Source organism: Monodelphis domestica, chromosome 1 (genome assembly GCF_027887165.1).
Source record: "Monodelphis domestica isolate mMonDom1 chromosome 1, mMonDom1.pri, whole genome shotgun sequence".
In the NCBI taxonomy this organism is placed as follows: Eukaryota; Metazoa; Chordata; class Mammalia; order Didelphimorphia; family Didelphidae; genus Monodelphis; species Monodelphis domestica.
In genome coordinates, this window is record NC_077227.1 from 187,297,564 (window position 1) to 187,314,605 (window position 17,042).

The 17,042-nt window shown below is 37.6% G+C and overlaps 1 protein-coding gene across 3 annotated transcripts in view; it reads left to right on the forward strand.

The window, feature by feature from the left end:
* Positions 1–17,042, forward strand: part of SCG3 (secretogranin III) — a 47,651-nt gene that overhangs the window by 10,522 nt on the left and 20,087 nt on the right. For 2 of the 3 annotated variants that reach the window (XM_001380585.5, XM_056810198.1), the window contains 5 exons: positions 3,178–3,327; positions 6,235–6,412; positions 10,134–10,250; positions 14,599–14,682; positions 15,704–15,826. In XM_001380585.5, the coding sequence (XP_001380622.4) occupies positions 3,178–3,327; positions 6,235–6,412; positions 10,134–10,250; positions 14,599–14,682; positions 15,704–15,826 (652 nt within the window). Of the gene's footprint in view, positions 1–3,177; positions 3,328–6,234; positions 6,413–10,133; positions 10,251–14,598; positions 14,683–15,703; positions 15,854–17,042 lie in introns of all 3 variants that reach the window. The other variant, XM_007479956.3, reaches the window with a different exon arrangement.

A 17,042-nucleotide genomic window follows, 5' to 3' on the forward strand; every position in this document is an offset into this window, starting at 1 on the left:
TAGATTGCAGTATAAGCCATTTTAACCCAGCTTCTTTCCTCCCATGTTGCCTTGAAAGGATGAAGTCAGATGTGGCTACCAATGAGATAGTTAATAGGGATTTTTCTGCCCAAGTCACACTTCAGGACAGCTCCTAAGAGGAGAAAAAATACCCTAAGTATAACATTTCCACCAATCATATGACCTATAATAAATTATTGCTAATTTTGCTAAGGTTTTTCTTTTTAGGCTCTGGAAGAGATGATTGGGGAGGAGAATATTGGAAAGGAATAATATTGGAGAGGTGAGATACAGGAGATCTGGTCTCCCCTCTTCACACAAAAAAGAGAACCTACTATAAAAAAAGCTCTTGATTTACCTTGGGAGCCATGTTATTTAATCTACATCACAGAATATTTCCACAATTTATTCTAATAGCTTTTGCTATGTTTGTTCTTTTATGGCATCAGCAGGGTAAACTGCTGGTTTACCCTGGAGCAACAGAGAAAATGAAAGGCTCTTTCCATGCTTCACGATGCATTCAGGTTTATGCCATGTCCTAGTTGTGCTATTGCAAAACAAAAGCTTTTATAGCTACTAAAAGTCAGTGTGCAGAAAAATCAGCTCAGAGGGGAAAGGATGAGAGCATATGGAGTCAGATGCATTCAGAAGTAATTTCTTGAGTTGAGTTCCCTCTGGCTCTGCCCCCTTTCTATCCTGGGCCCCTTGCCCAAGTAGATTTGGAAAATGTGAAAATGGAAGTTTGCTGTTAGCAGGGCAAGTCTGCTCTATTTTAGGAGGTGATCTTCTCTCCGTTCTTTATAAATCTGTAGAGGACTTTACGCCAGGACTTTTTTGCATACTACTAACTGGTAATCAAGCTTATTATTTGCTTGAATCTTGATTCGGCCATTTCCTTATTAGATGTATAGATTTATAAATAAAAAGTCTTAAAGAGGCTATCTGGTCTACCTTCTCTCATTTTATAGATGAGGAAACCGGCTTCAGAGAGGTAAAGTGATTTGAGTAAGCAGCAAAAGTAGAATCTGAGCCCAGGTCCTTTGACACCCAATCCAATGATCTTTGCACTGCCTCCTACCCCCTGTGTAAGTGATTAAACTCTCTAGACTTCAGTTTCCTCATCTATAAAATAACTATGACTTTTACAATCCTTCTCATCATAAAATTCAAGATCCTATGATCCTTTTCTTTTTTTTAAATTTAGAATATTTTCCCATGGTTAACATGATTTGTATTCTCTCCTTCCTCTCCTCCCTCCCCCCTCCCATAGCCAATGAGCAATTCATCTGGGTTTTACATGTACCTATGATCCTTTTCTTAAGTAATAATGATATAATAATGATAACGGTAATATGATGATGTAAAATGGTGCTGGAGTGTCTAATGTGCTGTTATGCAGGGTTGGAAGAATCTGTGCATAGGTAAATGATATTGTCTGGTCTCATTCTATCCACCTATTCCCTAAGCTGTGGAGTTCCCAGAAGGCATGTGACGCTCCTGAGTTAGTGGTTGCCTATGAGCGATGATTGTGCTGCTTTTACAGTGGTTAACCACATGCTATGATGCAGCATACATGATGTCAGGGCAGTGACTATAACAGCCCTACTTTTCCAGCTGCTGCACAATGAGGGTGAGGATACTCAGTGACTAGGGAATATGTAGGAATAGATCAGGGGGAGAATTTCTCCCTTCTACACTCAAGAAGACTTATTTCTAGATCCTCTCTCGTTGTAAAGAGAAAAACTCAGATGAGTAATTTCATTCTTTTAGCTCCATACCAGAGAACCATGACTAAGATAGGACAGCCAGGGCCTTCCTTTCCCCTTGGTGCCAACATGGCCCTTCCCCTCCTTGGTAGAAGTGGAAGAATCTGGGGAAAGGAAAGGACAGGCTACAGGTTCCAAGGAGGTCAATCTCAGGAAAAGGAGCAGGGGAGAGGATCTTCCAGAGAGAAATGCTCCTCCAAGCCATGTTTAGTCCCAGGCAAAGTGGTAAGTGAGGGCAAAATCATTTTTATCACTTTCTTTCCTTGAAGAGGGAGTCCTGGGTTCACAGTTTTTTTGGGAAAAGGGCATGGTCTCTTATACCTTATTTTCCTATGGGAGAGAAGATAATCCAATGCCCTTGTAAACCATTTCACTTAGGAAGAGGAGAAATCTGGGCTTTGGAATTCTTGGACAGGAAGTGGTTCACCCTTGGGGGAGGGAGCTTTTCACCAGGTCTTCAAGGGACAGGCACCAGGATGCTGCTAGGAACCTAAAGAGCTTCTCTAGACATGGGTATCTTTGCAGAGAAAAGGCCTGTGGGGGCTTCTGAGGACATCTGTTCTAGGGAGAGAGGCAGCTAAATGACTCAGTGAATAGAGCTCTGAACTTGAAGTTTGGAAGATATAAATTCAAATCCTGACTCAGACACTTATTAGCTGTGGAACTCTGGGCAAGTTACTTTAATTTGTATCTGCTTTAATTTCTGCATTTGTAAATTGAGAAGTTTGGACTTAAAAGTTTCTAAGATTCCTTCTGGCTCCGAATCAGTGTTCCTAATAGAGGAAACTTCAAGGCTGTAGACTGATCTGGGAGTAGGCAATATGCTTCTTTACACCTTGTTCACTTGGGGAGGGCATAATACAGTGATGGTGAACCTTTTAGAGACCAGGTGCCAAAACTGCAACCTTCACACCGCATATGAGCCCTGCACCTTACCCCAGAGAGGGGAGAGAGAAAGCAGTCCCATTAGGCTACTAGGCAGAGGGGAGAGTTATATGAGAAATATCCTCAGGCAGGTATGGAAAGATGGAGGGGAACAGCCCCTTCTGGCATACATGCCATAGGTTCATCAATATGGGCATAGGGCAACTTCTAAACAGCCTCAGGACAAGTTGGGCATTATGATTCCCACTTTTCCTCCTCCATTAAATTTGCTTCAGAAGCCAACATTCCTGACTAAGCCTCTGCCATTGGTGTTAAGAGAAAACTTAGATACATATGAAAGCAAGCATATGTCTCTGGGATTATTTTAGTCTTGTATATAAATTCACAAATGGCTTCCTCTCTTAATATCCTCAAGGGAAAAAAAAAGGTCTTTGAGTTTGTATCCACTGTTGGTATGACTAAGAGGCCTGACCAAAATTTATTGAGAAAGCCATTTTTAAAAAACTTTTTAATACCTTGGTAACAGATTACAGAAAGCCAAGCATACACATTGGAAGATGAAGTAGCCGAGGTCTTACAAAAATTAATCTCTAAGGAAGCCAGAAATAATGAGGAAGAACCTGAATTTCCTTCCAGCAGGACAGAGAACTATGCTGAAAACCTCCCAGAGGAAACGGTGAGTGTTTTTAGCTTTATATATTGTGAAATAGCATTAAATTAAAAGCTTAAAATAGAATTTCCCTTTAGGGAATAAATTACAACTATCTAAAGAAAGCATGAATAATAGAAACCATCAATACAAGTATTATAGTGATTTTCCCCCACAAGAAATTTATTATTTCATTGTCATAGTACTAACCCTGTTCTCTGTCTTCAACACTTAATACAGTGCCTTGCATGTAAAAAGGTATTTAGTAAATGCTTGTCGAATTATTGACTGACTGATTTGTCCATCTTCTCATAGTAAAATATATGTCAAGCATAGAAATGTGAGTATTCAACTCATCTCTCTTTGATTTTATACATTAAATTGGTGGCCTATCTTCTCACTCAATTGCATATCCCACCTCTTGTGTCTGCCCCTTTCTCTCTGGGCGCATGCCTTCTCTTATAGGACCATTATGTCTTCTCCTTAATAGACTCTCGGCCTTCAGAATCTCCCACTGATGCTTGTCAAGTTATTTTCTCTGCCCATTTTGTTCAGCATCATGCCCCTCTCCTGTAAAAAATACTCTCCTGAAGGAACTGTTGGAGTTCAGTGGAGTCAAAGCCAACTCTCACATCAATGTAGTGATGGTTTTATTTTGGAATTGTGGTTTTATATGAGTGTGCTCTTATACCAATGACCAATATGGAAGTGTGTTTTGCATGATAAAAATTTAATTTAATTTTTTTTAAAGCTCTGCTATAGTTTCCCATCAGGATTCACTTTAAAAACTCCTTGCCTTTTTTTTTTTGGTTCTTAATCAATGTGTCTTAACTATCTCATGTATTTTTAAAAACACTTTCCTTCTATCTTAAAATCAATACTGTGTATGGGTTCCAAGGCAGAAGAGAGATAAGGGTTAGGCAATGGGGGTTAAGTGATTTGTCCAGGGTCACACAGCTAGGAAGTTTCTGAGGCCAGATTTGAACCCAGGACTTGGGTCACTAGGCCTGAGTCTCAGACCACTGAGTCATCTAGTTCTCCCCCACAAGCATATTTATTGAAAATCCACCTCATCTATTCATCTCACTCCTGCCTTTGAGCCTCTCCCAAAACAGTGTCAGAGGCCTAAAATGCTGTTTCTTGTCTCCTGTAGCTTATCATCATCTCTGGGTCTTTCAAACAGTCCTTGAAAATTCACTCCCAAGGAAGGCATCCCATATTAATCAAAGTGCAAATCCTGCACTCTGCCCAATCTGAATGGACAATTCTCATAGCTACTCTCTATGAGCTTTCCTTTAAAAAAATTATGAACTTAATTATCAACAAATGCAAACATTCAAACATACAGAGAAAGATAAAAAAGAGGATTATATATGAACTATTGGTTTCTATTATACATTTTATTTTTTAAATATATATTAATAAGGCATAGTACAATGATATAAAATTCAATTAAAAATAGTGTACTAAATCATATATAAGGATCCTTGCAGGTGCATAGTAATTTAGAAAACCACAAATTCACATAACTATATTTGATTGTATTTTTATTAATTTTGTTGATTATTTCCCAATTGCATTTTATTCTGGTTCTGTATACACTACAAAGTATTGTGGGTCTAATGCAGAGACCACTGACATAACTAATAAAAAAAAACCTGGCCTCTGAGTCAGGAAACCTGGAGTTTAAGACCTGCCTCTGGCCATTTAGGGTGTGGATAAATCAATTCCATTCCCAGTACTCCCAGGCCACTCTCTACTGCTATAAGTTGTAGGGCATATGCCTGTCTTCCTCAATGGGAATTTCCAGTTGTTGTTCAGTCATTTTGGTCCTGCTTGTCTCCTCATGACTTTCAATGGGGTTTTCTTGGCAAAGATACTGGAGTGGTTTGTTGTTTCTGTTTCCAACTCATGATGAGTTGGAACTCATTACAGATGAGGAAACTGAGGCAAACAGGGTTAAATGCCTTGCCCAGATCACATATCTAGTTGGAAAGTATTTGAGGTTGAATTTGAACTCATGTCTTCCTGATTCCTGGCCTAGAGTACATGGATAAAATCATAGGCTCAGTTCCCTCCTCACAGCATGAATATATTAACTTTAACAAGGTAATAACAAAGTTGCCATTTGTGTCCCTTTCTCAACTTTTTTTCGTTTGTATTTTTCATTGATGTTCTTTTCCTCTTAAGAAAAGTTTTGCTCACTTTTGACTTATGTACTTTATATATTGTTTAAGATGGTCATTTTTATCTATGCATTTGTATCAAATAGAACAATGTCTAACCCAATGTGAGGTGGTATGGTAGATAAGGCATAGGATTTGGAGTCAAGAAGATTTGCAGCTGAATCCTGCCTCAGACCCTCTTACTAGCTGTGTGACTGTCCAAGTCCCTTAACCTCTCTCTGTCTCAGTTTCCCCATTTGTAAAATGGAGATGGGCAGCTAGGCAGTGAAGTGGATAAAGCACCTGGTCTGGAGTCAAAAAGACCTGAATTCAGATCTGCCCTTAGACACTGACTAGCTGTATGACCTCTGTCAAGTCACTTAACCCTGGTTGCCTTGATTTCCTCATCTGGAAAATGAGCTGTAAAAGGAAATAGCAAATCACTGCAGTATCTTTGCCCAGAAAACCCCAAATGGGATCACAAAGAATTGGACATGATTGAAAAAGAACTAAACAATAATAACAAACAAAAAATGTGAATGATAATAGCAACTACCACATAAGAATTGTTGTGAAGGTTAAATATGTGTTCACCAGCAAAACACCATATAAATACTAGCTATTATTATTGTTTTATTTATCATAATTAAAGGAGAAACATTTCCCTCCATAGTCAAGGCCCATATAAAGGGGAGAACCAAGTCATAATAGGATTCATTCTAACAAAATATATCTGCAATTTTTAATGCAATTTTTCCCCCCACCGGAGACTCTAAAACCAGCCATTCAAGATGGTCTTACTAATGGAGAAAACGATGATACAGTACATAACACCTGGTCCCTACCTAATACCTTGGAAAGAAGAAACAAACTTTATGCTGAGGACAATTTTGATGACCTCCAGTATTTCCCAAATTTTTATGCACTACTAAAAAGCATTGACTCAGGTAAATATTCTGATTTATTGCCATAATTGATGGAAATGTCAAATCTAAAAATATTCTGTTTTGCTTTCAGCCTTCCATAAACACTTCCTATCAAGTAGTCAATATACTGAGGACTCAGAGAAAGCACAAAGCTTGCTAATATTTAGTTTGTCCTGCCATGTGAATCAGTAAGCATTTATTTAGCGCCTACCAGGTGCCAGGTACTGGGCCAGGCACTGAGGATATAAAGACAAAAATAAAACTATCCTTGCTCCAATGGATCTTGTAGTCTCTTGGAGGAGACAACGTGAACATCACTAAGTATATGCAAAACAAATGGAAAGTAAACACAAAGTAAATTTTTGAGTGAGCACTAGCCTCCAGAGGATTAAGAAAGACAGTGTAGAAGGTGATGCTTTAGCAGAGTTTTGAAGCAAATCAAGGATTCTTAGAGATGGAAGAAAGTGCCGCCCAGGGTTGGGGTACAACAGCCAGTACAAAGATACAGAGGTGGGAGTTTAAATGTCTTCTGTGAGAAACAAGAAGACCAGTTTACCATCCCAAAACATACTTTCCATATGTGTAGATATATAGATACAGAAATATACAATATATGTGTGTATATATGTATGTACACACATATGAAATATATACACTATATAGTTGATAAAGGATATATACATGTGTGTATATAGGATATATGTATATATGTCTATAGGATACATATCTTATAAATAAATAATTATAAGTAAATTATAAGTAAATAGTAAAGGAGACTTAAAGATATCCTATCTCTAAGCCTCCTTTTTTAGCCAAAATGTATTTAATGGGGGTGGACAGAAGTAGGTGTTCCTAAATAATTTAATTTTTGTTCTTAACTATGTTAATAAAAAAATCTGTTTTAATTCAAACCTTAGCAACAAAGGTTTTTCTAAATATTTTGATCTATTTCCTTTCTTTATAGAATACTATCTAGAATTAATTTACTCTTAGGTGACTCAGGATCTTGTAGTCAATTTATTATGGGTCTACTATGTCCTGGGGCAGATAGGTGATACAGTGAATAGAGTGCCAGGTCTGGAATCAGGAAGACTGGCCTCAGACACATGGTAACTGTGTGACCCTGAGCAAGTCATTTAATCCTGTTTGCCTCAGTTCCTCCTGTTTTAAATGAGTTGGAGAAGGAAATAGCACACTGCTCCAGAATCTTTGCCAAGAAAACTCCAAATGGGATCACAAAGAGTCCACACAATTGAAAAGACTAAACAACATGATGTCCTCCTAGGTGCTAGGTTTCTCAACTGTCATTATCATCCTCAGGGATCTTATATCATGTTAAAGAGGTTAAGAGAAAAAGAGATTAGGCTAAATAGAACTGTTTTTATACCCTTTGATTGTTTATTACCTTTCTTACTATGAATATATAGAATTAATTTGTAGATTCTTGATTTTAGCTTTTTTTATCATTTGACTTTGTTCTTCTAAAAATGAAACCAACTCCCTTTCTTCCAGCCATCTCAAAGTTCTGGTTAATTGAGTCATAATATGTCACGATTTTATTGTCAACCCAAAAGGATACTAGTATATTGCACAAATAATTTAATTTATTCTATGTTATAATATTTAGCAGCATTCCTTTTCCCCATCAAGATTTACCTAAAACAACCCCTAGTTCCTTTTCTGTACCTCTTCATTCTGACCTGTCACTCTGTTAAAACTCATGCAGGAGTGGGCAGCTAGGTGGCTCAGTGGACTGAGAGCCAGGCTTATCGATGGGAGGTCCTGGTTTCAAATCAGACCTCAGACACTTCCTAATTGTATTACCCTGGATAAGTCACTTAACCCTCATTGCCCAGCCTTTACTACTCTTCTCCCTACCTCTCAATACACAGTATTGATTCTAAGACAGAAGATAAGGGTTTTTCTTTTTAAAAAAACCTCATGCTGCCACATTTATCCATCTGTAAATGTTATCTAATTCTTCTAAATAAATCTTATCCACACTAGGCCCCTGTAAGAGGTTTTCCCTAACATCCCTTAGCATCCTTACTTCTCCTCTTAAAACATTGGCTCATTCTGTTGTTTTAAAATGTTTTTTAGTATCTTTTATCTTTATTTCACTGCCATTTTCAGGCACTCCTTCCCATTCTACCCCTTAAGCCCTCTCCCTAATACCAAAGGAAAACAGGCGAATAAACCCAATGGGTATAGCGACAGCTCTTGCTGAACATTTGCATGTAGTTTCATTTTTGGAGAATACCCCTTTTCCTCCACCTCCAGATTGGGGGGGAGGTGTAAGTGATATTGTTCAGACTGAGTCAGACTTGCTGCAGTCTCCAGACTTGCTCACCTTTATAAGCCTATTTCTGAGTCATTGTGCGCCCTTAGGAGGCAGATTCCCAGCTGAAAATCCCATCCCTGTTTTCTTGGTGAGTCATTACTTGCCAGTGAAGGTCATTCCTTCAGCCTCCAAGACTGTTTCAATGATACTAAATGTGCCAATGCAGATGGAGCTATAGACAAAATGATGAGATAGCTAAAGTTTACCATTGATGGATGATCCTATGTCTTGCTCCCCTGCCATAGTCTCTTGCCCTTATCTTGTCTATCTTATTCATCTTTATTTATACATTTTTAAAATGTTTTTTAAAATGCAATCTATTTTCAACACTTTACTGGATTCAAAAGTGAATCGTGGTTCACTGCCTTTCTTATCTTCTAATGAGATAATATCTATAAAGCACTTAGCACAGCGCCTGACACAGAAAGTTCTATATGGATGCCTGTTCCCTTCCCCTTTCCCTCCTTACTGTGAATGAACAAGCTTTATTCACAAAATGGAATATAAAATATTTCTTTAAAATATTTTGTACATTTTACTTTAATTTCTATTATACTATATTTACCTACATACATGTTTTAACTCCCCCAACTAGAATTTAAGCACATTATACTTGAGATCCAGGACTTTCCTTTTTATTTTTAACCCACACCTCCTGGTATAATATGTTGTATATAGTCTCTAACACTAATCATGAACTGATTAATTTATGTTTTTGAATTGAGTTGAACCATGTCCCACTAGGTTTTTTGTTTTCTTTCATTTTTTATACCCTTACTTTCTGTCTTCATAAGAACTCTAAGACATAAGGGAAAGGACTAACTAGGCAAACAGGATTAAGTGACTTGCCCAAGGTCACATAGGTAGGAAGTAAATTTGAACCCAGGTCTTCCTGACTTCAAGCTTGACACTGTAACTACTGAGCCACCTAGCTGCCCACTGAGTTCTGATTCCAAGTCTACTACTGATAACTTGTACATGTATGACACTGGGCTAATCAATTAACCATTTTAGTGTCATCTGGAAATCAGGTGATTTGGACTAGATGACCCAAGTTTCTTTGTGGATGTAAATTACATGATCATATGTCTTATTTACTATTTCGCTCCAAATACAGGTCACCACTCCATTTAGAATGAGATCTCTTTGAATGGAAAATAACATACCCTGAAAAAAATAGAATTTTGGTCACAGTTAGGTTTTATATAATCCAGTTTGGAGGTTGAGGGTGTGGAATATGAACAATACCATATTTTTATGTTTTCTCAAGCACCAACCACACTGCATTCAGCATAGTAGACATGTTATAAATATTTGCTAAATGAGTAAATGAGAGAGGTGGTCACCAAAGATGAAGGTACATTTTAATCGTTTATAAATGTATTTGTTCTTTTCATATAGAGAAAGAGGCTAAAGAGAAAGAAACACTGATAACTATAATGAAAACATTGATTGATTTTGTGAAGATGATGGTTAAATATGGTACAATTTCTCCAGAAGAAGGTGTCTCATACCTTGGTAAGAATACTATTTGTTGTAAGAATAAACGTGTATCTAGTAAGCTGAGTGTGTGCCAAACTGTAATAGAGTTAGGTGGTAGGTAGGTAGGTAGGTAGGTAGGTAGGTAGGTAGGTAGGTAGATTTGTAGTTGATAAAAACTATCAACCCAGTGTATTGGTCAAAGCCATACCTAGGACAAATAGATGAGACTTTGTCCTAGGCACAAATATCTGTGGTACCAAACATTACTGGCCCCACACTTCCTGATCCTCTTCTAGCCCATGCCCCATCCAGGTGTCATGGAAGCAGACAGACTGGATTAGAAGTCAGGTTGTGGCCCAGCAGGTCCTTGCGAGAAAGATGGGGAGAAATGGTTCCCTCTCCTGGTACAATTGCACCCATGGTTCCTTCTCCTGGCTTATATACTTATTAGCTATGTGGCTCTGAGTTACTCATTTTGCCTATATTTTTCTACAAAAGAATGTTTATTATTCTTGTTGTTGACTCTGGAATATTAAAGACACTGTATCAGCTAGCCTAAAGCCTAGAGGATTTGGGGAAGAACATAATTGCCATTTTCAAGTATTTCAAGTGCTGTCAAATGAAAGAGGGATTAGACCTATTCTACTTGGCCCTAGAGGAAAGACTGCAGAGAAACAGAATTTAATTCATTCATTCATTATATGGAAAAAATTTCCTAAAAGTTAGATCTGTCCAAAAGTAGACGATACCTTAAGAGGCAATGATTTCCTTATTGCTGAAGGTCTTCGAGCAAAGGCTGCATGGCTTTTTTCTGGGATGTTATAGAAAGAATTCTTATTCAGATCCACCTGGATTGGATCAGATGACCTCTCTCAGGTCCCTTCCAGAGTTTAAGGTTCTGCAATTCTATTTAATCTACCTGCAAAAGTAATAGGATGCCTCTAGGCACTCAAGGATGGAAGGGACTTTTGCACCTTCCATTCATTCCTGTATATACCTCCTGAGATTCTTGGTGAGCAATGTTCTTCCCTCTGCCACAGTAATCTAGCATGGGCCACCTGTCCTATCAAAGACCCCACTTGTAGCTTTTGGTTGCTAAAGCTATACAAGAGTACTGGCTACTGGGTATTATGTACAGTTATTTGAAGAAAATGCCCAAGCTAGGCATCCAGTGTACTGTTCATTAAGCTGGTTATAACCTGTGCCAGCTCACCTCCACCCATGAGAGTAATGTTCAATTTCTATACAGACTTGTAAAGTATGGTACTACCATTGTGGTAGGTGATATTTTGACTAAGATGTTCCACTGTGTCAGACTTTTCACCATAGCAAAGGTTACCTACATGTACTTAAAAGGAAATTTTCTTGCTTCATAGATTTCCATTTCACATCATCTCAAAACAAAGGTATCCATTTATCTCTTGTCCTAGATATCTCTTCATGGAACCATTGACCATGTAGTCAGAAAATCTGATTTCAAATCCTGATTTTCATGCTTGCTAACTACATGATGGTGGGCAAATCACTTACCATCCATGCATCTCAGTTTCCTTAACTGTTAAATGATGAGGTTGGACTAGATGGTCTTAGAGATTTTTAAAAACTAAATCTATGATATTATGATGACCCTTTGGGAGAAGGTTCACCTTTCCATGGGATAGTACATCCAGTCTGATGGAGAGGCAGCACCATATCCTGGTATCAGATATTGTGGTTGCAATGCTACATTTTCTAATATCAACATGATGATGATAATGATGATGATGATAATTACTAACATTTATGTGTTATTCAATGCCAGGCACTGTGCTAAGAGCTTTATGATCATTATCTCATTTGATCCTCACAATGACTCTGGGAGGGTATTATTTATTATTACTCCCCTTTTTCAGATGTGGAAACTGAGAAAAACAGAGGTTAAATGACTTGCCCATGGCCACACAGTTAGTTAAGTGTTTAATGTCAGATTCAAACTCATGTCTATCCTGACTCCAAGCCTGGCACTGTAACCACTGCACCACCTGACTACCCTCACATGAAGATGACAGGGACCTCCTACTGCCTACTGTGGAATTTCATTATAATAACTCAGTCCATTTGGCCACTGAGAACTTGCATACCAACTACAATCTTACCTACATTTCCCCCTGTATTCATACTATTTCATGCAGGTCCCATATTCAATGACTAATTAGAAAAGTTGGAGTACATGCACACTGACCTGCAATGTACCTCTATGTGGCCAAAGTGGCATATGCATGGTGTCATTTGGGGTACAAATCACTATACCCCATGAAAGCTCTTGAGCACAGGGCACTGAGCCTAGCTATCCTCCTTCAGTATCTTAACTAGAAGAGTTTTTCAGAAATTAGTGGAAAGGGCATTTAGTTCTTTTCCCATTCCTCAGGTTGTAAGTCCAATGGCCTACCTCTAGAAACAGCTGGTGGTGCAGTGTATAGTGTACTGGGTTTGTAGTCAAGAAGAACTGAGTTTAAATCCAGATTTAAATACTTAATAGTTGTGTGACCCTGGGCAAGTCACTTAACCTCCATTTGCCTTGGTTTCCTCAACTGTAAAAGAAATGGAGAGAATAATAGCACAGTTGTTCTGAGGGTCAAATGATATATTTGTAAAAAGTACTTAGCACAGTGATTAACACATAGTAGATGCTATATAAATGCTTATTCCCTTCTTTCTCCTCTTCAGTTGAAACTATCCCCCTTATTCTGTCTACTCCAGATTCTATCATTCTCAACTCTAACTTATATCCTCTCTGAGTTGTCCAATCAGTCTTTATTTCGACTGAGCAGGAAGAACATGTTGTCCAGGATATCTCTGAGACATGGAATCAATAGGGCCACCTCAAGTGTATATATTAATTAAACTGAATAGACAATTACCAGGTTTCTATTTCATCATGTAGAGAGAGACAGCTAAAGCAGCTTGATGACAAAGTAGATAGAGATTTGGGTCTGTAAGTAGGAAGACCAGAGTTCAAATTCAGTCTCAAACATTTTCTAGCTCTGTGATTCTGAGCAAGTTATTTAACTTCTCTTTGCTTCAGTTCATCTGCAAGATGGGGATAATAATAGCACCTCCCTCTTAGGATTGTTGTGAGGATTAAATGAGAAAATGATTATAAATGGCTTAGCACAATGCCTGGAACATAGTAAGCACTATATAAATATTAGCTGTTAGTAGTATAGTAGACTGGCAGGGGTCTGAGACTAAAGAGAGGATATAGGAGCCAACACCCAATGCACATGACCCATAGTTGTTAGAGGTCTTGCCACATCAACAAGCCACAATCTGAAATAATGTGGGGGAAGATGGTATCAATGACTGGCGCCCAACAGAGCTGGCTAAATTATAAGGAGGCTTAGTGGACCCTACCCACAAGCTTACCAGGTCTTCAGCATTTTCTAGAAACCAACATTAATATTAAGAAGACTGAAGGTTTGGTGAATCATAGTGAGTCAAGCAATTGTTTATCTTCTTGGCAGTCTGTATATTTTGACTTCTTGAACATATATGGCCCCACTTGTCTCCTACTCTAAACCTCTACCTGCCAATCTCTCTTCCTATATCTCTGTATTCTGCAGGATCTTGGTATGAACCCAACCCTCCTTTCTGATTTACAATTACTCTTTCCATCTTTGTTTCTGATTCCTTGACCCCAGCCTGGGATTACCACTTCCCCTCCCTGATTTATTGACTAATTACTGGCCCATGCCAGCTCTGCTAGGAGTGGGGGATGGGGAGGTAATATAGTTATGGGAAGAGATGCTTGACAGGTTGCATAGAAAGGAATACAGGAATTAGATAGGCTGTCATATTAAGAGGTCAGATGCTCCAGGATCACAAAGATCCAATCAGGTGGTCAGATTCTTAGTGGAATGAGGTAATGGCCTAGTTATCTGAAGAAATAAGGAAAAGGCAAGAGTGATATAATTGATTCTGTTTTTCTGTGAATCTGTGCTAAATCATGATGAACAATAATTTTTTAAAGTATAACTGAGTATTATTATGAAGCATTATGTTCTGATGGTATGCCCTAACAGTGCTAAAGAATAAGAGAGATGCAAAAGACAAATAAGAATAAGGTCTCCTGCTATTTATTCTATATGAGTGGAGCCAGATAAACATCTTCCTGGGATGCTGTAGGAAGGATACTTGAAAAGAATTGGGTGGGGACATTGGACTGGATGATCTCTCGAGTTTTTTACAACTCTAGGATTACATAATGCTATGAAATATAATCTAGTTCAGATCTGATTGCTTCTAAGTCAGTTTTATTAGATTAAGTTGTTTGCTTTTTGATAGATTTTTTCAGCTTTTTAAAATCAAAACTCGTCATTTTAAAATGGGACTTTTTCCTCCCCAGAAAACTTGGATGCAACAATAGCTCTACAGACCAAGAATAAACTCGAAAAAAATGCCACTGACAATAAAAACAGATTAATGCAAGGTATTTTTCTTCTTATTTCCCTCATAGCCTTAAAACTGACAAGCATCATTTGAATTACTTTTTTTAAAGGACAGTTTTAATAATAATGAGCACCTGCTAGATAATAATTTTAAAAGATGAGGTAAGAGTGAGAGACTTAAATTGACTGCCCCTACCTGGCAATGACTCAGGTGGATAGAGAGTCAGGCTTGAATATGGGAGGTCCTGGGATCAAATTTGGCCTCAGACACTTCCTGGCTATATGACCCTGGACAGGTCACTCAACCTCCATTGGCTAGTCTTTATGGCTCTTCTGCCTTAGAAATGAATTGATTTTAAGGCAGAAGGTCAGGGTAAAAAAAAAAACTGCCAGGATATAGATGACCTCTAAAATTCCTTACAACTCCAAGATTCTATGATCTATTTATAACAGAATTTTTTCAAAATTATTAGCCTATTCCTAAGTGGGGGTGGGGGTGGGGGTGGGAAAGTGGTGAATTTTTTTCAACCTCCTAGAAATACTATGATTGCTTTATATTTATTTTTAAGTAGGTTTCACTGATGTTGAACATGAGTGAATAACCTTATTTAGTCTGCCAATTTACCCTTAAGAAATGAGGAGCTAGTGCTCAAAGGAATAAAGGCCTGCTAAACTTCTGATTCTCTAGGATTATTCAGTTTGGTTTGACAAGATTCCTGGAGCAGTTCCAGCCTTTGCTGCTACGAAGACACCATCTTGGCTCTGCCCCCTGGATTATTTTGTTTGGAATGAATGGCTGTATCAATACAGTACAGAGTTATACTCTTTTTTCCAATTAATTAAAAATATCCAAATTGTACATTTTTAGCCCCCCGCCCCCACCCCAGAATTCATCTTTGAGTCCTGATTTGATCAGTTTTGTTGCCTGGATGAAGCTGAATAGATTATTGCCAAGTTTCCACTTCATATTATTTCATGTCGGAACCAATAGTAATTATTTAAGTGGTGAACAACTGATCTTAATTTGAAGCTATAACAGTAATTTGCTAACGGTTCCTTTAGATAAGAGTCATGAGGAAGCAGACAGTACAAAGGAGGAAGCAGCTAAAATGGAAAAGGAATACGGAGCACAAAAAGATTCCACAAAAGATGGATCTAATGCAGAAAAAAACGAGGAACCAAAAGGTATGGGATCCTCACCCTTGGCTCATGGTGAGTTTGATGTGTCTGTTTCCACATACCAAAGAAAGGTTTGACAATTAGTACATCCTGTGCTGAATCTTGTTTACAAAAGGTATACCATTACCTGCTATTAGACATGCTTTATAAAATTGAATTTCTTTCAGTGGCAGTTGGTTATGCTCTGCTATTCAAAGCTGTTCTTTGCAGCCCCCTCCTATTCTCTACTTTATGACCAATTGCCCAGGTTTCCTTTTTTTATTTTATTGGGTGGAGCTATATTTCCAAGTCATTATTATGATTTAAATTTATATAGTATTTTCAGATTTATAAAATACTTCCCTTACAACAACCTTGTGAGGAACACAAATATAATTATTCCCATTTTATCGATAAAGAGAATGAGACTTAGGGAGGTTATGAGACCTGTCCCCAGATCACACAATGTGGGGCACAGGAATTGAAACATCATTCTGATGCTAAAATTCAGCATTCTTTCTATTATTCCATTAGCTTAGTAGCTGATTAGATTATAGTGACCTATATATTCAACAACTTATACTTGGTAATAAGTCTTGTATTAACAAAAACCCATATAAACCTATGGAAAAAATCAAGTGAGAGAAGCTACCCTAGTGTGACATGACAAAAATCATATATGTGATATATCATATGTTATGAAACATATTAAATATATTAATGTATAGCATATATAAACTATATCTTAAATATACCAATATATCATATATGTATAAAATATATTCAATATAGGAATATATCATATATGTATAAATATGTTAACTATAGTTACATGTAATATATCATATGAAATATGCATTGAATATATTAATATATGCCTAAAATAGACATTAAATATATCGCTATGTCCTATATACTAAAAATATATTAAATATATCATATATGATATAAAATCAGTGACTCGATTTTTAAAACATTGTTGATACATTTTCTTTTGACAAACAAATACTTCCCAACAAACTCCAAATCTCCCTCCTCCAAAAAAATACTTCAGGTTCAGGGAGTGGGGAGGGAAGAAGGGACACAGCCATTTCATCTTTATTTTTATATAAAAGAATGCACCTAAGGCTCTTATATCTCCTACAGTCCCTTAGGAGTTAAGGTAGAATGCCATTTTTGAAGAGGATAAGGGAAAAGAGATTGGTACTATGGAAATTGGAAGTAGAGGGGGAAAGGTTAAGGC